The sequence below is a fragment of the Chlorocebus sabaeus genome, chromosome 20 (genome assembly GCF_047675955.1).
Source record: "Chlorocebus sabaeus isolate Y175 chromosome 20, mChlSab1.0.hap1, whole genome shotgun sequence".
Lineage (NCBI taxonomy): Eukaryota > Metazoa > Chordata > Mammalia > Primates > Cercopithecidae > Chlorocebus > Chlorocebus sabaeus.
The window spans coordinates 130,883,502-130,905,781 of NC_132923.1; the positions used below are offsets into that span (position 1 = coordinate 130,883,502).

At 49.4% G+C, this 22,280-nt stretch overlaps 1 protein-coding gene across 13 annotated transcripts in view; it reads left to right on the forward strand.

The window, feature by feature from the left end:
* NPHP4 (nephrocystin 4) overlaps positions 1-22,280 on the forward strand; it is a 142,522-nt gene that overhangs the window by 19,597 nt on the left and 100,645 nt on the right. For 11 of the 13 annotated variants that reach the window (XR_012089799.1, XM_007980817.3, XM_073007896.1 and 8 more), the window contains 4 exons: positions 4,420-4,592; positions 6,615-6,679; positions 12,267-12,422; positions 19,959-20,095. Coding sequence is in view for 12 of the 13 variants with exons in the window: in XM_007980817.3 (XP_007979008.3) it covers positions 4,420-4,592; positions 6,615-6,679; positions 12,267-12,422; positions 19,959-20,095 (531 nt within the window). In the remaining variant the exon portion in view is untranslated. Of the gene's footprint in view, positions 1-4,419; positions 4,593-6,614; positions 6,680-12,266; positions 12,423-19,958; positions 20,096-22,280 lie in introns of those variants that run through there. The other 2 variants (XM_073007900.1, XM_073007902.1) reach the window with 2 other exon arrangements.

Consider the following 22,280-nt stretch of genomic DNA (forward strand, 5'->3'; position numbering starts at 1 on the left):
CAGTGATTGAACTGCCAGTCATTTGGGGACAATAGAAAGCTGTAAGTTTGTCAGTTTTGTTGTTGTGTGTTCGTAGCACTTTCTTTTCCTTTTTTAAGAGATGGGGTCTCACTGTGTTGCCCAGGCTGGAGTGCAATGGTATAGTCCTAGTTCATTGCAGCCTTGGACTCCTGGGCTCAAGTGATCCTCCCTCCTCAGCCTCCCAAGTAGCTGGGACTACAGGCATGCACTACTGCACCCAGCTCAATTTTTTTTATTTTGGTAGAGCTGGGGTTGGATATGTCCTGCTTTGGGTTGTAATCATGCTGCTCACTTACTTTTCTAAGTAAGCCAAGGAGTTGCTCTTTGGATCAGAGGGAGAACTGGCTTTCGCCGTGGGCGTTGGAGTTGAGGTAGGATGGGTTAGCATCCTGGTTCATCACTGATCCCTGTGGGACTTCAGGCAAGTGATTTAAACTCCTTGATCCTAGAGGGTGAGGGATAAAAGACTACAGATTGAGGCCAGGTGCAGTGGCTCATGCCTGTAATCCCAGCACTTTGGGAGGCTGAGACGGGTGGATCACTTGAGGTCAGGAATTTGAGACCAGCCTGGCCAACAGGGTGAAACCCTGTCTCTACTAAACATATAAAAAGTAGCTGGGCGTGGTGGCACACACCCATAATCCCAGCTACTTGGGAGGCTGAGGCTAGAGAATGGCCTGAGCTTGGGGGGTGGAGGTTGCAGTGAGCCGAGATTCACGCCACTGCACTCCAGCCTGGGTGATAGGGCAAGACTCTGTCTCAAAAACAAACAAACAGATGAACAAAAAATACCCTACAAATTGGGTTCAGTGTTTACTGCTCGGGTGATGGGTTCACCATAATCTCACAGATCACCGCTAAAGAACTTCCTCACGTAACCAAATACCTGTTCCCCAAAAACCTGTGGAAAAAAAAAGAAATTAATTTGCAAGAAAAAAAACTCCTCCTGACTTCATTTATTTGCTCATGAGAGATAGGAGTTTGCGTCCCCTAAGTGCTGCTGGAGTATTAAGTCATGTGCTTTTCCATAAGCAGGGACCCACTGGGCAATAGTTTTTATTCAACATACGTCGGTTAAGGGTCTTCTGCGTGCCAGGCTGTGTTTAGGAGCTGGACGTGCAGAGATGGATAAGATGGTGTATTATCGTTTCAGCCAGGATTAAAGTTTACATTTTTACTCCAAATGAGAGTTTCTCGACCTTGGCACTGCTGACATTGTGGGCTGGATAATTCGTGGGGCAGGGGACTGTTCCTGTCCCTGTCATGATGCTTTGCTGTGGAAATCGACGGGCTCCCCTGATCCCTGCTGTCTTTGAGGGGTAGTGTCTGGGAAGCCGTCTGAACCTGCAGTGTGAGTCTGAGCCGGAGGGTAGGAACTACATGAAGTCTCTGCATTATTTGCCTGGCTGAAGATATCCTGTTAAAGGCTTATTAAAACAGTTTTTTGGAAGGGACTCATTCTGTTCCTGCTCAGCTCCTCTCCGGCGTTGCTGCCCAGCGTCGTCTGAGGAGCCCATGTCATGCAGGTGCCGGGTCGCGCGGCCGTGCTGTGGGGGGTGCCTGGCTGCAGCCTCTTCATCCAGGCACATCAGCAGAGGCCCAATTCCACTTCCATCACTGTGGGTGAAAAATGGAAACTTGGCCCCAAGGCAAAATGGTGTCTGTGGTTTTGAAGATGAAAGCATCACGACAGGAGCATTTAAATGATTTATTAATCTGTTTATGCTGTCAAGGAGGAAACTTGACCAGTGCAGATGAGTGAGCTGCGATGCAGGGGTGACAGAGAGCCTGTCTCCTCTGTCTCCAGTGGCCTTCCCCTGCAGGCGATTTGATGGGCTTGACTTAACCTTTTAATCGTGCAATTTCAGTTGATGCAGAGAATGTTCCTTTCCAAATGTATGGCAGTGGCGTTCCTTAAGTTTCCCTAGACTGAAGGGCTTGTGTACAGGTATTCCTCAGCTGGGTGCTGCCTGGCTGAGTAAGGCGAGAATTGGGGTGGTCAGGCACTCGTGACCTGGTCGAATGTGACTTTGCCGGGATGACCTGAGGGGTGCAGCCATGCGTCTTAGTTGCTCGTAGTTTTGTGCCTGTCTCATCTGTCCTTTACGAAGCCTTCGAGGCTCGAGCTTCTTGAAAGCTGACTTATGTTTTCCAGGTTCCTTATAAATTCTTTAGCTTGGGGCTGTTCCCACACTGGAGGGTCAGTAAATGATTTTTGGAAAAGAGCATATGTCCTTATCAATCAGTAATTGTACTGGTACAACCATCTGAACTTTTCAGACACAGTGCACTTGGAGTGGCCGACTCTTCTGATTAAAGATGGATTCGTCAGATTCTAAGGTTGGATCAGCTGAGACAAGCAGCTCTGGGGCTCTGTTGCTGCTGCTGTTGTTTTTGGCCTCAGAGTGATTATTTTTAGTGGTAAACAGAAGGGAGAGGCATAGCCATAAACTTGTACTTGGGACATGCCCGTAGCCGCGGGTTCCACCCGGTTCAGGTAGAGTAATTTCAAGGTGACCTCTAGGCTGGCAGCTTGTTGTTGCTCTGTGTCAGAGTTGAAAATGTTTGTTTTATTGCCAATAGAGAAAGTGGGTAGTGTTCGTAAGACTGATATGCACAGGTATAAATAGAAAAGGTGAGATAATGACCAACTCGACTTTGCGGTGGGGCTTTTTAAAAGCAGTTCTTGAGTCTTGGAAACAAACATAATTCTCTCTTAGTCCAACCACCTGTCAGCTGTAAGTGGTCATTATTTCATCATATTGCAATAAAAGATAATAGAATAACGATTTATATCTCATGGCTGATGTTTTAATGCGTCTCTCTGTTATCCTGGGCTGACAGTCTGTGATTACAGTAAACGTTTTCTCGGTGACACCATGGTAATGACTCGTTAATAGCAGGATTATTCCAAGTTTAAGTCATAGAGCAGAAGACCAGCCTCGGCTCTCGTTACCTCTTTCTACCTTGAGGGGGCGGCCTCTGTGCTCGGCTGGTGACCTGTGCTTTGCCCCCCAGCTGGGGTGTTGGGGTGTGGGCTCAGCACCACTCCTGATGCCTGGGGATGAGCATTCCCTGTTGATTAGCAAACTCAGTCGGTGGCTCTATCTCTGTCTACTGTGCTTATGGCATTCCTTTTTTTTTTTTTTTTTTTTTAAAAAAGACAATGTTGCACTCTGTTGCCCAGGCTGGAGTGCAGTGGCGTGATCTCGGCTTACTGCAACCTCTGCTTCCCAGGCTCAGGTGATTCTCCTGTCTCAGCCTCCTAAGTAGCTGGGACCACAGGTGTGTGCCACCATGCCTGGCTAATTTTTGTATTTTTGGTGGGGATGGGGTTTTGCTATGTTGCCCAGGTGATCTTGAACTCCGAGCTCAAGTGATCCTCCTGCTTCGACCTCCCAAAAGGGCTGGGATTACAGGCGCGAGCCACCACCCCAGGCCCCTTAATTTTAAATAAAAACAACTGCATTGAATTTAATGCAATAGAAAAGCAGCAGCAGAGTGAAGGTGCTTTCATTCCCAAGTGGGAGTGCCTGTATGAGATGCGGAGAGGGGTTTGAGTCTCCTGTGCTGTCTTCCCAGGCCCCCTCTCCCTGGGCCTGGCAGGAAGGCGGAAGCAGAGGCTGGCCATTTGCATGTTGGAAATGGAAAGGTGTGAGTGGAAAACCTTTTAAGATCAATTTGAATATCATCTACTTGGCTTAGATCTTGAGAAATCTTTTAATAAAATGATCTCAAGGTGATTTTCGGCGTAAAAAGGCTTGAGTCTTTTGGGCTCTGAACTGGGGATAATTACTTAGCACCTAAAGAAATACAAGGATTCTTCTTGTTAATAGTTTAAATACAGTTAGTTCAGATGGAACTCAAAATGGTTATGCACGAAGCAGCACTGGGAGGGTGTGTTGTCTGTGTTGAGTGTCAGGCGATGCTGGGAGCGGGAGTTGATCAGCACGCATGTGTGTTTGTAGTGGTGGATGTGTTATGTCTTGGGCTGATCTCACCGTGGTCCTACCTGGTGTCCCCCTGCAGGGTTGGGTGCATAGCCGCTCTAGCCCCTTTCTGCTCTAGTGGGCCTGGGGTCTGTTGGTGTTTCTTGTGGTGGAATTCCTAGGGGATGGAAAGTTCCTGGAGTGGAAGCAGCAGACGTCTGATGTCCTGGATGTTGGGTGCTCTGGAATACAGAGCTCCGACACCAATGTTCGAGTCTGAGGGAGTTACCTCAGTGTGCCTGCTTCCCTGGCATCCTGCAGAGACACGGTGCACCACATGAGGGCATGGTAGAGGGTTCCAGATGCTGTGGCACGTGTAGGAAGGCGGTCTTGGGGGTGGGGACAGCACCCATGTCCTCTTTGTGTGTGTCCTGATCACTCAGACCGTCCTCTGGCTTCTGTTCTGCAGCCCTTGTATTTTCACACATCCTTAAACCACCCTCATATCGTGGCTGTGGTGGAAGTGGTCGCTGAGGGCAAGAAACGGGATGGGACCCTCCAGACATCGTCCTGTGGATTTGGAATTCTTCGGATCTTCAGCAACCAACCGAACTCCCCTACCTCTGCTTCCCAGGACAAAAGGTACCTGCCTTGTTTCTACAACCGTGGAGTTTGCCAGTGTCTGTCGGTTTTTTTTTTTTTTTTTTGAGATGGAGTCTCGCTCTGTCGCCCAGGCTGGAGTGCGGTGGCCTGATCTCGGCTTACTGCAATCTCCGCCTCCCGGGTTCACGCCATTCTCCTGCCTCCGCCTCCCGAGTAGCTGGGACTACAGGCGCCCGCCACCATGCCCGGCTAATTTTTTTTTTTTTTTTAAGTAGAGACGGGGTTTCACCATGTTAGCCAGATGGTCTCGATCTCCTGACCTCGTGATCCGCCCGCCTCGGCCTCTCAAAGTGCTAGGATTACAGGTGTGAGCCACCGCGCCCAGCGTTTTTTTTGAGACAGAGTCTCACTCTGTCAACCAGGCTTGAGTTCAGTGGTGTAATCTCGGCTCACTGCAACCTCTGCCTCCCGGGTTCGAGCGATTCTCGTGCCTCAGCCTCCCAAGTAGCTGGGATTACAGGTGCCACGCCCAGCTGATTTTTGTATTTTTATAGAGATGGGGTTTTGTCATGTTGGCCAGGCTGGTCTCGAACTTCTGACCTCAAGTGATGTAGCTGCTACCACACCCGGCTGATTTTTGTACTTTTAGTAGAGATGGGGTTTTGCACCTGGCCAAATTCCAGCATCTTTCTATGGTGGTGTAACTGCTCGTCTTATAGTGGCAGTAGAAAGCCGTACATTTGTCATCTAAAGTTGTGTGTCCATAATAGCATAGTGTGGGATGTTTCTTGCTTGGGGGTTTGCCTTTTTTTTTTCTCTTCGAGACAGGGTCTTGCTCTGTCACCCAGGCTGTAGTGCATGGTGCAATCTTGGCTCACTGCAACCTCCGCTTCCAGGCTCAAGTAATTCCTGTGCGTCACCCTCCCAAGTAGCTGGGATTACAGGTGTGTGCCACTATGCCTGGCTAATTTTTGTATTGTTAGTAGACACGGGGTCTCTCTATGTTGCTCAGGCTGGTCTTGAACTCCTGGGCTCAAGAGATCTGCTTGCCTCAGCCACCCAAAGTGTTGGGATTACGGACATGAGCCACTGCGTCTGGCTGGGTTTGCCATTTCTAAGTGACTTAAGGAATTGTTCTTTAGACTAGAGTAAGGGCTGGCTTTGGCCACGAGCGATGGATTTGAGGTAGGATGTATATGGGCCAAAATCCTACTCTAGCACTGATTCTCTGTGGGACTTCAGGCAAGCGATTTGAGCTCTTGGGCCCTGGATTTATTCATCTGTATATGAGGGGTAATGATAACGCATATCTCGTAAGTTCTGCTTGAATATTGAGCGATGTGGTTTTCACAGGTACCTGGCAGACAGTAGGTGTTCATTCAGCATGTGCTGGCTGAGTGTCTGCCACGTGCCAGGCTCTGTGTAGGAGCCGGACATACGGGTGGATAGGCTGGCACATCATCCTTTCAACTAGGGTTAAAGCCTACATGTTTACTCCAAATCAGGGTTTCTCAAGCTTGGCACCACTGACTTTTGAATGGATAATTCTTTGCTGTCACGGGGCTGTCCTCTGTTCTGTAGGATGTTTAGCAGCATCCCTGGCAACCCACTAGATGCCAGGGCACCCCCTCCCTGCCCCCTGACCCAGTTGTGACAAATGAAAAAAAAGTCTCCAGACATTGTCAAATGTGCCCTAGGGAGCAGAATCATCGCTGGTTGAGAAGCACTGCTCCAGACATGCAGCTGTGGAAATTCCTCAGATGTTGTCTTTCTTGAGACATTTCAGAGTTTTATACATTTCCATGGTGTTTTCCAGGAAAGCTCCTCGGTTCTCAGGCTGCCTTGGTTTGGGGCTGCATGTGTGCCAGACATGCTTGATCATGAGCACCAAGGGCTTGGGGAGCTGCTGCTGGCCTCAGCTGCCTCTTCCTTCCACAGAGGATGGGACTGGTGGCGTTTAGAAAGCTCTGGTGGGCGTGGTGGTGGCCGAGGCCTCCATGTGGTTTCCTTCTGAGAAGTGTGCATGTGGCTGACGAGTGTTCTCTGGGTCCTGTCTTCCAGGTTGCGGCTGTACCATGGCACCCCCAGAGCCCTCCTGCACCCGCTTCTCCAGGACCCTGCAGAGCGTAAGAGCCAGGCCTGGCCTTGGCAGCACTCGCTGCTCTTGTGCCTTCCCTGAGTGTTCCCCACCTTTAGCTCTGAATGGGATCTTTCTCACTGTAAACCACTGTCTGCTTAGCTAATTGATCTGAGAGGGTTGGGCAGATGTTTTGTGGCCTTGGACTTCTGGCAGAAAGTAAAGAACTGAAACACCAGCCCTGAGGGAGGACAGTGCTTTGTGGGAATGAGCACAGGAGGGCCTGTGAGAGCCTCCTGGAGGGAGGGGAACAGCTCTGCTCACCAGATGGAGTAGTAGCTCTCCGTCACCAGCCACTGGCTGTCCGACACCTCTGACCGCACAGCCATCGGTTGTCTCCAGCATGGCGAGGCCCCATGACTGAGAGGCCGCCTTAGAGCAGAGCAGGGTTTGGTGGGGAGCTTCCTGCTATTCCTCTGTGACTGGCCGTTCCCAGGCAGCCAGAGGGAGCCATTTGGGAGGAATGGGGATGACGGTCTGCTCTGCTGCTGCCTGCCTGGAGGATGACAGGAAGGGCGTGTGGTGGGAGGGGTGGGGGTGGGCTAGAAGGACATCAGGGAGGCTCGGAGCACAGAGGCTGTGCTTGCCCAACAGTTGGGGGAGTGTGGGCGGGGAAGAGTGGCTGGAGGTGGATCTGTTGGGGAGGGTGACTTTCTGTCTCTTCGAGGTGCGATGCTGCCCAGATTCCTCAAAGGGGATGCCATGTGTGCCTCATGGCTTGTGTTAAAAGTTAAACCTGGCCGGACACTGTGACTCAGGCTTGTAATTTCAGCACTTTGGGTGGCTGAGGCAGGTGGATTGAGTTTGAAACCAGTCTGGGCAACATAGTAAGACCCTGTCTCTATAAAAAATACAAAAACTTAGCCAGGTATAGTGGTGGGTGCCTGTAGTTACAGCTACTTAGGAGGCTGAGGTGGGAGAATCCCTTCGCCCAGGAGGCAGAGATTACAGTGAGGTGAGATTGCACCACTGCACTCCAGCCTGGGTGACAGAGTGAGACCCTGTCTCAAAAACAAAACAAAACCAAACGTCAGACCCACTCCCTTTGCCCCTCACAGGTCTTGGTGACAGTCTCGTGATAGGAGATGTCAGCTGAAGAGTGATGAGGTTCCTGAGACTGGAAAGGAGAGCTTTATTTCTCATAAAGGGCTGCAGCCTGCAGGTGGCCTTTCTGATAGGCTGGGAAGTGTAGCCTCCAGCCAGAAGCCAGAAACAGACCCTTTGAGAGAGGGTCAGAGGGAAGAGGAATTTCTACTGAGTGGGGGCTGAGTCTGCTTATTTTAATAAGCCCAGGAGGAGTCATGCGTGTTTATGAGAGAAGCATGCATGTGCGTGGCTGAGTCCCATGCCGCTTCATGGGACACGTGTTCAAAGCATGGCGGCACTAGCAGGACCCAAGGGGGAAGTTCTTGGCCCCCTGAGGTCAAAAGGCGAAGCAGAGGACACGAAAGCCCTCCCTGCATGCCTTCCGTGGACTATCCAGAAGAGGGGCAGCGGCAGGCGATCAGTGGGCAGCGGCAGCGGTGGAGTCTCTAGAAGGGCTGGTTCCAGTCCTGAGGGAAGAAAGGCCAATGGTGGTTAGCATAGGCTTGGGCATATGGAGGCCTGTCTGGTCCCCCTCCTGTCACTCCCGGAACTCAGTTTTCAAGGCTACTCTGGAGTCCTCTAGGCCAAGAGGAGGTCCCTTCAGTCCACTGGGGGCTCAGGATTTTATTTTTAGTTTGCTGAGAACAACCAGTCAGGAACTTCATTTCATTGCTAAAGATTGGCTTTTAGGTTATTTTTCAGTTGAATCTAATTATTCATATGCCAGGATTTTCTCTTTCAGAAGTGTCCTTAGAACAAAGTAGACAGCCACCACGTTTGCTCCACGTCCACAGTCTGCACGTCTGTGCGTCTGTGTGGAAGCTGTTGGCCCTGAGTAGAGGCTGTGAGGAAGAACCTGCTGCGGGGCCCTTCACTCATCCTTGCAGCAGGCATTTCTCAAAATTAGCTGGTAATGGTGATACACTCACATGATTCAGAATCCAAAAGTATAAAAAAGTGCTGGGTGCAGTGGCTCACACCTGTAATCCCAACACTTTGAGAGGCTGAGGTGGGCAGATGGCTTGAAGCTAGGAGTGAGACCACCCTGGGCAACATAGTGAGACCGCATCTCTACAAAAAATACAAAAATTAACTGGGTGTGGTGGTGTGCCCCTGTGGTCATAGCTACTTGGGAGACTGAGGTGGGAGGATTGCTTGAGCCCAGGAGTTTGAGGCTGCAGTGAGCCATGATTGCACCACTGCACTCCAGCCTGGGTGACAGTGAGACCCTGTCCCCACCCCCCCAAAAAATATGTAAAATACATAAATATTATATATTTTCTATATCTCATATATTTGTATATGTTTTATATATATATATATATAAAGTTCAGAGTGAGGTCTCCTTTCCCCATCCCCTCACCTGCTACCAGGTAACCTCTCTCTTTGGGTTCTTGTGGATCTGTCACTGGCAAACTGAGTTCTTTTCCCACTTTGTATTGGCTGCAAAAAAAGAATATCCAATTGGAAAAGGTAGTCAGGTTTTATTCACTGGGCAGGGGGTGGAGAAGGGAGCCCTCGCTTTAAAGGCACCTTCTCCCTGGACAGTGGGAGGCATGGAGACGAACGACTGGGTACGGGCCAGGAGGGTGGGACTCCAGGCACGCCAACGCAGATCATAATGTGCTCTTCCAGGCATGGCTTGTACAGAACACGCGGCGGTCTTCTCTTGGAGAGTGGACATTAGCATTATAATGATATGCTAATGGTCTAAAGGCAGCTGGGGCTCACCTGTTCTAGTTTGCACCAGTTTCGTGGGGCTCTGTCTTTCTCTGGTATTTGGTCAGGGGTCAAGAAACTCTGGTGGCATCCTTGCCATCTGGTTCCTTTAAAGCAGCTGTACCCATAGATAAAGGGACTGAAGGAAAACAGTGAGAAAAAGGAACTTTTGCTGTTATTTCCTCAGGGCTGCCCTGGTAACAGACCCTTCCGGGGTCTTTTTATGGACACAGAAGCTAATGCGAATGTCCAGTATTGCATCTGATACTTGACCTCTTCTTACTGTTCCACACCTTGCTTTCTTCCCTTACAATTTGCCTAGAAGAATGTTTTCTGTCAGTACACAGAAAGCACTCATTCTTTTTTACAGCTCTGTGGTATTTCGTGGAATCGATGTTTCATGATTGATTGAATAGATCTCCTGCATACTGACCTTAGGCGGTTCTGTAAGAAAAGGTGGGGCCAGGCGCGGTGGCTCACGCCTGTAATCCCAGCATTTGGGGAGGCCGAGGCAGGCGGATCACCTGAGGTCAGGAGTTTGAGACCAGCCTGGTCAACATGGCAAAATCCCGTCTCTACTAAAAACGCAGAAATTAGCCGGGTGTGAGGGCGAGTGCCTGTAATCCCAGCAACTGGGGAGGCTGAGGCAGGAGAATCGCTTCAACTCAGGAGGCAGAGGTTGCAGTGAGCCAAGATCATGCCACTGCACTCTAGCCTGGGTTACAGCGAGATTCCATCTCAAAAAAAAAAAAAAAAAAGGGGGCATCCGCCCTTCCCCTGAGCATATGCGTGAACTTGTAGGGCATACTCCTGAAGCAGGTGGCTGGGTCTGAGGTCTGAGCATTTGGAGTCTTCCCGTATTTCTCCTGTGTGTCCTCCTGGAGAGGTTGTGACTCCTGACCAGCCACCCAGGTCAAATGCCTTTAGCAGTATTTTAAATTTTAAAGTAAGCAGATTCCATGTTTGAAGTAGTTAGATACTAAAAAAATAGTTTTTCACTAATTTCTTTCTTTTCTTTTTCTTTTTTTTGAGATGGAGTCTCCCTCTGTCACCCGGGCTGGATTGCAGTGGTGTGATCTCGGCTCACTGCAACCTCTGCTTCCCAGGTTCAAGCGGTTCTCCTGCCTCAGCCTCCCAAGTAGCTGGGATTACAGGCATGCGCCACCATGCGGGTAATTTTTGTATTTTTAGTAGAGACAGGGTCTCACCATGTTGGTCAGGCTGGTCTCTAACTCCTGACCTCAGGTGATCCACCTGTGCTGGAATTACAGGTGTGAGCCACTGTAGTGGACCTAGTTTTTCACTAATTTCTTTTTCTAATAATACACTAGTTCATATTTAGCTCTTTCTTTTTTTTTTTGAGACGGAGTCTTGCTCTCTCACCCAGGCTGGAGTGCAGTGACCAGATCTCAGCTCACTGCAAGCTCCGCCTCTTGGGTTCATGCCACTCTCCTGCCTCAGCCTCCCGAGTAGCTGGGACTACAGGTGCCTGCCACCTCGCCCGGCTAGTTTTTTTGTATTTTTTAGTAGAGACGGGGTTTCACTGGGTTAGCCAGGATGGTCTCGATCTCCTGACCTCGTGATCCGCCCGTCTCGGCCTCCCAAAGTGCTGGGATTACAGACTTGAGCCACTGCACCCGGCCTGCTCTTTATGAAATCAGAACATGAATGAGCTGAACTTGTGACTCTCAGTAGCTGTCCCTGGCCTGGCCACAGCCAGGACTTGAGCCGCCTGAGACCACGTGCATGCCCTGTGCCTCGGGAAGTGGTGGACTTCCTGTCACTGGAGAAAATCAGTCCTGAGCAAGATTGGCCATTTGGTGGGAATGTGAAGAGGGCAGCCCAGGCCCAGTGTTTCAGGGTTGTGCCTCTCCCCACACCCTCATTTCTGGGGATGCTATTCCTTCCACCGTCAGGGCCTGCCCCCACTGCAGTGCAGCCACACTCCTCCTGGGTGTCATTTCTCTGGGGGCTTTCCTTCATGCCCTTTTTCCTCCTCGTGTTTCCCCTCATGCTTTACCCACATCTGTCCCGTGGTTTGGATCCAGTTCTTCCATGCGTTATGGGTATCTTCGTGTTTGGTCTTAGCTGTCACCCCAGGAAAGTGGCACCTCCCTGAGGACAGGGCTCTGTCTCTGATGCTGCTGGCCTCCCTCCAGTGCTGCCCTGCTCCTTTTGGGGCTTGGTGGATACCAGTGCCGACACGCGCAGGCAGGTAGGCAGGCCTCGGGCCAGGGTGTCCTCCAGGCCCGTCTGATGGCAGGGACCAGCGAGACCTGGGGAAACCACATAGCCCGTGCCTGTGCTCTCAGGAGACTGAGGGAAGTAGTGGGTGGGAGAGATTTTATGCTGGATTACAAACTGCACCTCCAGGCCAGGCGTAGTATCTCATGCCTGTAATCCCAGCACTCTGGGAGGCCAAAGTGGGAGGATCACTTGAGCCCAGGAGTTTGAGGCTCTAGGGAGCTATGATTATACCACTACTCTCCAGCTTGGGCAAACAGAGTGAGACCCTGTCTCTAAAAACAAAAACAAAAACAGCAACAGAAAAAGAAAAATCAAAAAAATGTGTAAATTGTAACTTTCCCAGAGAAGGTTATTGAAGACCAATGCCTTTCACTCTGAGCTGAACAGAGCACTACTACACTCTCCCTAGAAAAGTCCCTTTCCTGTTTGTGGCATTTCTAACATTCTCTGTTTATTGGCTGGTTTGACTGAAAGTGCCTTTGCTTTCAGCTATCAATTGATCACATTGGTGTTTTCTTCCCCAGAAAACAAACACATGACCCTCATTGAGAACTGCAGCCTGCAGTACACGCTGAAGCCACACCCGGCCCTGGAGCCTGCGTTCCACCTTCTTCCTGAGAACCTTCTGGTGTCTGGTCTGCAGCAGATCCCTGGCCTGCTTCCAGCTCATGGAGAATCCGGTAAGGGCGTCTTTGATTCTCTCCACTTGGTGAGTTGAGTCTGTCCTAGTTCACAGTGAAACCTTGAAGGCACTGGGCTCTTCCAGAGGCAGCGTGGGCCGAGTGCCCCTCTGCAGCTCAGCAGCACGGCCTGGTGGGGGATTGTTGGGGGTGGCGGAGGAGGATGGAATGGCAGTCTAGTTTCCGTTTCCCTCCTAAATAGCGTCTCACATCCTTCAAGTCATTTCTGGCTTCTTTCATCAGGACAATGCTTTCGTAAGAGACAGAGTTCAAATCTGTGTGACCATAGCCAGGAAGACCACTGTGACTGGATCTCACCCATATGGCATCACATCAGTGACCTGATGGTGATGATGATTTTTAAATTAAGGTAAAATAAGGATAACGTATTTTACCTTAGCCCTTTGACCATCTTAGCCCTTTTAAAATGGCCAGTTCAGTGGCAATAAGTACATTCACATTGTAGTGCGGCCACCGCACCATTCATCCCCAAGCTCTTTCCTCTTTCCTTGCTGAAGCTCCTTCCCATTCAACACGGACTCTCTATTCCCTACTCCCCCAACCCCTGGCAGCCACCCTTCCGCTTTCTGTCTTCATGATTTTAGTGACTCTAGGGACCTCATAGGACTGGGATTGTGTCTGGAATTGGTTCCTTCTGGTGGGTTCTTGGTCTCGCTGACTTCAGGAGTGAAGCTGCAGACCTTCACAGGGAGTGTTACAGCTCTTAAAGGTGGCGCGTCCAGGGTTATTCGTTCCTCGTGGTGGGTTGGTGGTCTCGCTGGCTTCAGGAGTGAAACTGCAGACCTTCACGTTGAGTGTTACAGCTCATAAAGGTAGTGTAAACCCAAAGAGTGAGCAGCAGCAAGATTTATTGTGAAGAGCGAAAGAACAAAGCTTCCACAGCGTGGAAGGGGACCTGAACAGCCTGCCACTGCTGGCTGGGTTGGCCTGCTTTTATTCCCTTATTTGGCCCCATTCACATCCTGCTGATTGGTCCATTTTACAGAGTGCTGATTGGTCCATTTTACAGAGTGCTGATTAGTCTGTTTTACAGAGTGCTGATTGGTCCATTTTACAGACTGCTGATTGGTCTGTTTTACAGAGTGCTGATTGGTGCATTTATAATCCTTTAGCTAGACACAAAAGTTCTCCAAGTCCCCACCCGATTAGCTAGACACAGAGCACTGATTGCTGTGTTTACAAACCTTTAGCTAGACAGAGAGTGCTGATTGGTGTGTTTACAATCCTTTAGCTAGACAAAAAAGTTCTCCAAGTCCCCACCCGACCCAGAAGCCCAGCCAGTTTCACCTCTCAGGATCATGCAGTCCTTGTCCTTCAGTGGCTGGCATTCTTTAGGAAGAGAGGGGAATTGCTCTGTTAGTTCATCCTAAGAGTGAAATGTCTTCAAGGTTCTGAGCGGAATGCTTTCAAGGTTCATCCATGTTATAGCATGTGTCCCAGTTTCCTTCTTTTTCATCTTAAGGCTGAATGATATTCCGGTCTATGGGTGGACCATGTTCTGCTGATCGTTTCAGCACTTAACACTTGAGTTGCTTCCACCTTCTGGCTGCTGTGAACATGGGTGTGCAGGGAGGGAGGGAGGTGGACTGACCGACTCCACCAGGTGAGGGCCGCACGCGCCCTTTGGAGAGAAAGGACAGGTATCTCAGCAACACCTGCCACACCCCTGCCGCCCCCGTGCCCATTCCCAGAGTTGTTTTAGGAGAGAAACACAATTTGCCCAGCCTTTCTGTTGGGTTTGGGGTGCCAGTGCCGTGTGGGCCCTGAGACTACTTTCTTTTTATTTACTTCTTAAACTTCTAAAATTATTTTTATAATGACAGCCAGATTCTTCTCTAATTCTTTTTTTTGAGACAGGGTCTGGCTCTGTTGTTCAAGCTGGAGTGCAGTGGCACAATCTTGGCTCACTGCAAACTCTGCCTCCCATGCCCAAGTCATTCTCCCACCTCAGCCTCCTGAGTAGTAAGGACTATAGGCGTGCACCACCATGCCTGGCTTTTTTCTTTTTTTGAGACAGTCTTGCTCTGTTGCCCTGGCAGGAGTGCAGTGGCACAATCTCAGCTCACTACAGCCTCTGCCTTCCAGGTTCAAGCGATCCTCCTCCCTCAGCCTCCCAAGTAGCTGGGATTACACGTGTTAGCCACCATTTCCGGCTAATTTTTGTATTTTTAGTAGAGATGGGGTTTGACCACGTTGGCCAGGCTGGTCTTGAACTCCTGACCTCAGGTGATCCACCCACCTCGGCCTCCCAAAGTGCTGGGATTATAGGCATGAGGCATGGCGCCTGGCCTCCAGCTAATTTTTGTATGTTTTGTAGAGACAGGGCTTCTCCTTGTTGCCCAGGCTGGTCTCAAACTCCTGAGCTCAAACATCAAGGAATCCACCACCTTGGCCCCCCAAAGTGCTGGGATTACAGACATGTGCCACTGTGCCTGGTCTTGAGGCTGGTTTCTGACGGCTGTTCCTGGCCAGTGCCAACATAGCTTGTCTGTTGTGTGCCCCTTTTATACAATGCTAAATACCATTTTAAAACCACAAAGTTCATGTGTATTCAATACATTTAGTGAAAACTGGAAGTCTTCCCTTCTAGTCTAACTCCGTGGAGAAAACCACTGTTCATAACTTGGTGTATACTTTTTATGTATTCACTAATTCGTTCATTTATTCATTGATTTATTTAACAAATATTTATTGAGTAGACACTGTGAAGCAGGCCCTGGGCTGGGTGCTGAGGATGTTCCTTTGCACTCTTAGGAGATAGGTCATCGATCTGTCTTGAGTGGATTTTGGTAGTGGCAGACCTCAAATCTAACCACAGTCACCAAAGGCAATAGAAGGTGTTTTAGAATAAACCTGGACTAGCTCAAAGTCATTTTCATTCCTACTTAAATCATTCCTAAATTTAGTTTTCATTCTACTGCTGCTATTAGAGTGTTCTTATTTTTTGAGGTGCATTCTGGTGAATTAAATATCCTTAGCAGAAGAACTATGTCCCTTGGAGGCTGTGGTCTGTGGGAGTCTGTTAGGTCCTAGGGGAATCTCGGGGGCTCTCTAATGGATGTCAGTGGGAAGGGGGTTCTTGCTTGTGAAGCATTTGCTGGCAACCCCTATTTTCTCTGTAGTGTGCTTGTGGGGGTCCCAGAATAAAATGGATTGTTGTAGAGTGGGGTGTGTTTTTCCATAGGGTCAATGCTGTTGTTGGGAATTCCATTCCTAGCCAGAGACTTGGCAGCAGATAAATTAACAGTAGGCCAAGCTACAGAGCGTGAAGGGCAGAATGCCTCCGCTGCTGTGGGGGTCACTTCTGCCATGGTGGGGTTCGTGTCTGTCTTGGTTGCTTCTTTTGGTTGGTTAGTTGAATGAGTGAGTGAAAGAATGAATGCTTTCAGGTAGTGAAAGGATGCTTGTTGGGTTACGCTGGAGGCTGACAGGCCTGTGGTGGGTGTGTGTTCCATGTCTAGCCACGATGTGGGCTCGGGGCAGGTTTCCCAGCCTCTCCAATTCTTCGCTTTTGTATTTCCTTTATAAAATGGGCACAGTAATAGGGCCTGCTCATAAAGATGTATTTGGGGAGAAAATGAGATGGATTGGTAAAGCACTAGCATCTTCATCATGAAAGTTGTGTCTTAAATTCAGCCCAGATCCAAGCCTCCTACGGTAGAGCGTCCTGGGAGGTCTGATCTGTTTGCCCTTTGCTAGCCCTTCAGATGTGCGAAGGCAGCATTCAGCACCAGGCCCAGCTGTGTTTTTGTCCAGGCCTGGCATCTCGAAGGTCACAGAGTAACTTGGTGGCTGAGCCAGGCTTGGGCTTACGTGCTTTACTCCAGAGCCCATGATGCTTGCAAGACATGGGCTGCCAAGCCAGCTGAATGAGGATACCCAGGCTTGTCTGGCTTCCCTGGGCCCTCCAGGATCTGGAAAGTTCTACTCACTGCAGATGTAGCTTCTCAGTCTGGCTGTCCTGGCAGGAACCCATCTTTCCTCCCCTAATGACTTCCCGTGCATGGGACTTGCATCTTCAGCTCTCTGTGCAGACCAGAGTCACAACTATTGGAATGGCCGTTGGGCCTGGGGGTGCGTGTGCACCTTGGTCATGGGGTGGCCACACAGAACCTGCTTCCTTCCCAGCCTGGACCACTTCCAGGAGCACCGACTTCTGCCCCCTCCCAGATGCCTAGTGACCCTGATCCCTCCACTGAGTTGCCGCCTCTTGAGATGGGGCACCCATGGCACACAAGTGATCCTTCCTAAAGGAAGTTGGTCTGGTAAATGGCCTTTGTCCTCTGTTATTTTAGTTTATGTCATCCCCCCACCCCAGCTTTTTGAAACGTTCTATTAAAATTTTTCTTGGCACACTGTAATTGTATATATTTGTGGGGAACAGTTTGATGTTTCAGTACACATATGTGTTGTAGAGTGATCAAATGGGAGTACTAGCGTGATCGTGATCTCCCACACTCATCGTTTCTGTGTGGTCAGGACGTTCAGAAGCTGCTCTTCTAGCTGCTTTTCTAGCTCTTTTGTATTTTACGGTGACTTACTGGTAACCATCATTACCCTGCTGTGCAAGAACAGCAGAATTTAGATTATAACTTGTACCATGACCCCTTGACAACCTCTCCCTCCCCTCCTCAGTCTCTGGTAACCACTGCTCTGTGCTCTGCTTCTATGGTGCCAACTCTTTTTGTTGAGCTCCCACGTATGAGCGAGATCATGTGGCATTTGTCTTTCTGTGCTTGGCTTATTCCACTTAACCTTGATGTCTGCTAGGTCCATCCGTGTTGTGTTGTCGCAAGCTACAGGACTTCATTCTTTTTCGTGGCTGTGTAAGTACTCCATTGTGTAGAGACACTACTTTTCTTTCTGCATTCATCCATTGATGAACACTTAGGTTGATTCTGTGTCTCCACTCTTGTGAATAGTGCTGCAATAAACATGGGAGTGGCGATATCTCTTTGACATACTGATTTCATTTCCTTTGGATGTTATATACTCAGTAGTAGGGTTGCTGGATTATATGGGAATTCTATTTTCAACTTTTTGAGGAACCTCTGTCTAGTTTTCCATAGTGGCTGTTCTAATTGGCAATCCCACCCACAGTGTATGGGTGTTCCCTTTTCTCCACATCCTCGCCAACACTTATTTTATCTTTTTGATGGTGGCCATTCTCACTGAAGTGAGGTGGTATCTCATTGTGGTTTTAATTTTCATTTCCCTGATGACTAGTGAGGCTGAGCATTGTTTCATGTGCCTGCAGGCTATTTGAATGTCTTCTTTTGAGAAATGTCTATTAAGGCCCTCTGTCCATTTTAAAATGAAGCTACTAGTTTCTTTTTTGTGTGTGTGTGCTGTTGAGTTGCTTAAATTCCTTATGTATTCTGGATATTAACCCCTTGTTAGACATATAGTTTACAAATATTTTCTCCCATTGTGCAGGTTATCTCTTCACTCGGTTAATTGTTTCCTTTGTTGTGTAAGAGCTTTTTATTTTGATATAATCCATTGGTTTCTTTTTGCTTTTGTTGCCTGTGCTTTTACAGTTTTATTAAAAAAAAAAATCCTTACACAGCCCAATGTTACTTTAAAAATCCTTACTCAGCCCAGTGTTATGAAGCACTTCTTGCGTTTTGTTCTAGTATTTTCATAGTTTCAGGTTTTACATTTAAGTCTTCAATCTATTTTGAGTTGACTTTTACAAATGGTGAGAGGTGGGGCATCTCATCTCATTCTTCTGCATGTGGGTGTCCAGTTTGTCCAGCACCATTTGTTGAAGAGACTGTCTTTTTCCCCAGTGTGTGTTCTTGGCACCTCTTTAAAAGTCAGTTAGCTGTAGGTGCATGAATTTATTTCTGGAATCTCTATTCTGTTCCATTGGACAAACCTAATGTGAGTTTGTGATAGGGACAATATAGAAAACTATAAGGAAAATATTCTACAATTACTGCCTGCAGATACACATGTATACATGTAAGTGCACATACTTTTAGATACCATTGCTATCAAATGGAATAATATAGTTTTATATGTTACTATTCTTTTCACTTATATTATGATTATTTTTCAGTTTATTAAATAATTTTTGACAGTGTGATTTTTTGTTCTTATTCAGCATGAGTGAATAATAGTTTAATGAACATTCCCCTATTGAACATTTGGTTTCGATTTTTCTCTATCATCATAAAGTTTCAGTGAATATTCTTGCACATAAATCCTTGCTTCTGTGTTTGATTATTTTCTCTGAATAGGTTCAAAAAGTAGAATTACTGGGGCAGAAAGTGATATTTTAAAGCTTTTGACGTACTCGAAGGTAAAGGCAGTACTGACCCATAACCTTCCACAGGATAGGAGAGTGTTCTGTTGACAGCAGTTTCATCAGCATTGAGTGTTACCTTGGTGTTTTCTTTTTTTTTTTTCCAACTTTGGAATTAGCTTTTAAAAATCTACATATCTACATAAGTAAAAGATCATTAAATATAGGAAGAGATGGAGCTAGGACCAGAAGAAGATGCTAGTGATGGGGAAAGAAGGGGCAGAGTCCACGAGTGTGTGTAGATTGGGAAGCGGTTGGCTCCTTCCTCCTCCTGGGTGAGCCTTTGCTCTAGAGCCAGTGGAGAAGGCTCCCCAGGCAGCGCTGGGTCCTTCCCTCTCTCAGCCAAAGTTTTTCATGGGCCTGCTCTGCACCGGACCCTGAGCTGGGTCCCTGGGGCCACTGTCCCCTGGATGGGACCCTTTTCTTGTGGTGCTGTTCAGGCTGTATTTTGCTGGTTGCCTTGACAGGCTCCTGCCTGCTCAGTGTGTTTGCAGATGGTTCAAGGTAACGCAGTAAAGTAAGGAGCGGCGTGGCTGGCCGCGTTCCTGCTGGACAGAGAGGAAGGAAGCCATGCAGGGCAGCAGTCTGCAGGGCTGCACATGTCACTTTGCCTTCTCCAATCTGTGTTCTTTGAGTTGTCGAATTATAAAAACTGTTCCTGGGCCGGGTTCGGTGACTCATGCCTGTAATCTCAGAGCTTTGGGAGGCCGAGGTGGGCGGATCACAAGGTCAGGAATTCGAGACCAGCCTGGCCAATATGGTGAAACCCTGTCTCTACTAAAAATACAAAAATTAGCTGGGCATGGTGGCAGGTGTCGGGAGTCCCAGCTACTCAGGAGGCTGAGGCAGAAGAATGGCTTGAACCTGGGAGGCGGAGGTTGCCGTGAGCCAAGATTGCGCCACTGCACTCCAGCCTGGGCGACAGAGCAAGACTCCGTCTCAAACACACACACACACACAAACAAAACCAAAACACAAAAAACTGTTCCTGGAGGAGGTTTGGGGTAGAATTTGGACTGCCAATGAAATCTGCATTTGCTTAATTGTTGTGGGGGGTTGGCTTGGGCCTTGTGCTCTGTCTGGGGGTCCCCAGCACCCTTCCTTGCTGCAGACCCCGGCTGAGGCTGGGGTGGGTGGGGACCCTTGGTGGCTGCCAGTTGGTTTTATTCCCAGGGATGATCCTTTTCGCACCCTCACCGTTTCAGGCGACGCTCTCCGAAAGCCTCGCCTCCAGAAGCCCATCACGGGGCACTTGGATGACTTATTCTTCACCCTGTACCCCTCCCTCGAGAAGTTTGAGGAAGAGCTGCTGGAGCTCCACGTCCAGGACCACTTCCAGGAGGTGTGGAGTCAGAAGCATAATGGGGGGCAGGGTGGGGCCAGGCAGGGGTGGGGCCCGGGTAGGGCAGGGAGGAGGTGGGGCAGGGCAGGGGTGGGTAGGGCAGGGCAGGGCAGGGGTGGGTAGGGCAGAGGAGAACCCACATCTGATGTTGCTGAGGAGGGCCTTGTGGCCATAAAGTGACGTGGTTCTGTCTTTTCCCCACTTTTTAGAGCTGAATTGGACCTTTAGGGACCCCTTTCTTCCACAGCCAAGGCCCCCATAGAGCCTCCAGTCGTTGTTTTAACTTGAACAGTGACGAAGGTGCAGTTGACCTGATGTGTTAATTAACATTAATTCTGGTAGATCATGAAATAGTCCTCATTTAAAGTAAACTAAGTCACCAGATGGGCATAGGGAAACCCATAGAACCCTTCCCATGTTCAGAGGATGTCGGTGGGGACGTGGGGTTCATTTCCAGAGATGGCTGGAAGCCTTCAGTCATCTCACCCACCTTGGGCCCCTGGGAAGGCACCTCCAGCCTCACCGTCCCCTCAGCCTGCCCGTGTCACACATCATTGCGTTCTGGTCTCTGAGCGCCTGTTCACACTCCCTGCCGTTCCTGTCTGTTGCTTTTCAGTGATGGGTTTGTCCAGGTACCCTGGCAGGGCGTCTGGAGGGGTTGCCCATCTGTTAGGCAGAGGCTGTCGAGCCTGTTTGCCTGTGGCCCCCGGGAGGGATGTCTGCGTCTTGCAGGTGTGTGGAGCTCAGCCTGCCTAGTGCGCAGCATCCACTGGGGTTTCCTCTCCGGCCCCGTCCCAGCGATGCCCTGGCTTGCAAGCTGTAAAACACCAGGGCCAGGGAGGTTGTTTCTAGAGCTCCCGTCACCTCTGACAGCAAAAATTCTCTTGGATTTTCTGTGTAGAAGCTTGTTTGTATGCCAGACAAGACTTGGAAAAGCCTTTGCAGGTTTGGGGATTGCTTATGTTTTCTAGGCGATAATCTGTTCTTGGTCTGGAAAAATTGGACCTGACGAACTGTCACAAATACCGCCCTGGCTCTTCTGTCTCCAGCAGCAGTGGGAGCAGGCATGTGGGACGGAGATTGCCTGGTTCTCCTGGGGCCCTGGGCTCAGCCCACTTGCCCGCACCTTCGCTGATGGTCACCAGATGGAGTGGGGAGAAGAGGGGTCAGCCCTGGCTGCTCTCAGCTCTGGAAGGAGGGGCCCTTAGACCTGGGTTGTGGGCAAACCACTCCTTGTTCCCCCTCCTAGAACGAGAGAGAGTCTTCACTTTCGACTTCAGAAACGAAGAGAAAGAAACTTTAATTGCAGAGAGCCACGAGACTGGTGGGGTAACATGTTGCTATTGCGTCGAGTCCTCTTCATGTCACACCCCTTTCATGATGAGTCCCACAGCAGTGCGCAGAATGCGATTGTGTGACTGCGCGACGTGAGGAAGGACAGCCGGGGAGGCCTTGGGCCCGGCACCCACAGAGGCACCCTCAGAGCCTCTCTGGTCTCATCCTGGCTGCACCTTCCTCCCCGCCCATTCCCTAGGGCGTTTGTGCTAATCACATCTTGGCTTTCTGTTCTGGTTTTACTGCCTGTCCAGGCATCCCTAAACACTATAGGCTTGCCTGCTTTTGACCTATGTTTAAATGAAGTCGTACTTTTTTCTTCTGTATTGTTTTGCTGCTTTTGCTCAAGACTGTGCTCCCGTGAGAGGCTGTCTGCAGTGACTGTGGCTCCATTTGCTCACTTTCTTTGCTGGATGGTCGTCCATGTGAGGGCACCAGGATTTATGAATCCATTCTACCACTGATGGACTTTTGGGCTATTTTCAGGTTGGGGCTGAGCATGCTTCCATGTATATCCTGACTTTTAGTAGAATCTCGAGCAGGAAGTAAAAGGGACTTTTTTGGAAAATCCTCATGGGCCTGCAATGAACTGGCTGGTCTGCTGGGGTCTGCTGGTCTAGGATGACCTTGGTTGGGGTGGGGTGGCTCCCTGTGGCCTCTCCTGTGGCAGCCAGTCTGGGCTTGCTCTCATGGAGGCAGATGTTTAAGAGAGGAGTTGGAAATGCGTAGACATTTTCGAACCTCTGTTTGGATTAAATGTGTTACTCTCCCATTGGCCAAAGCAGGTCACTGGCCAAGTCCAGAGTTGGAGAGGTAGGGGACTCCAGGTTTGAGGACAAAGATGTGGCTT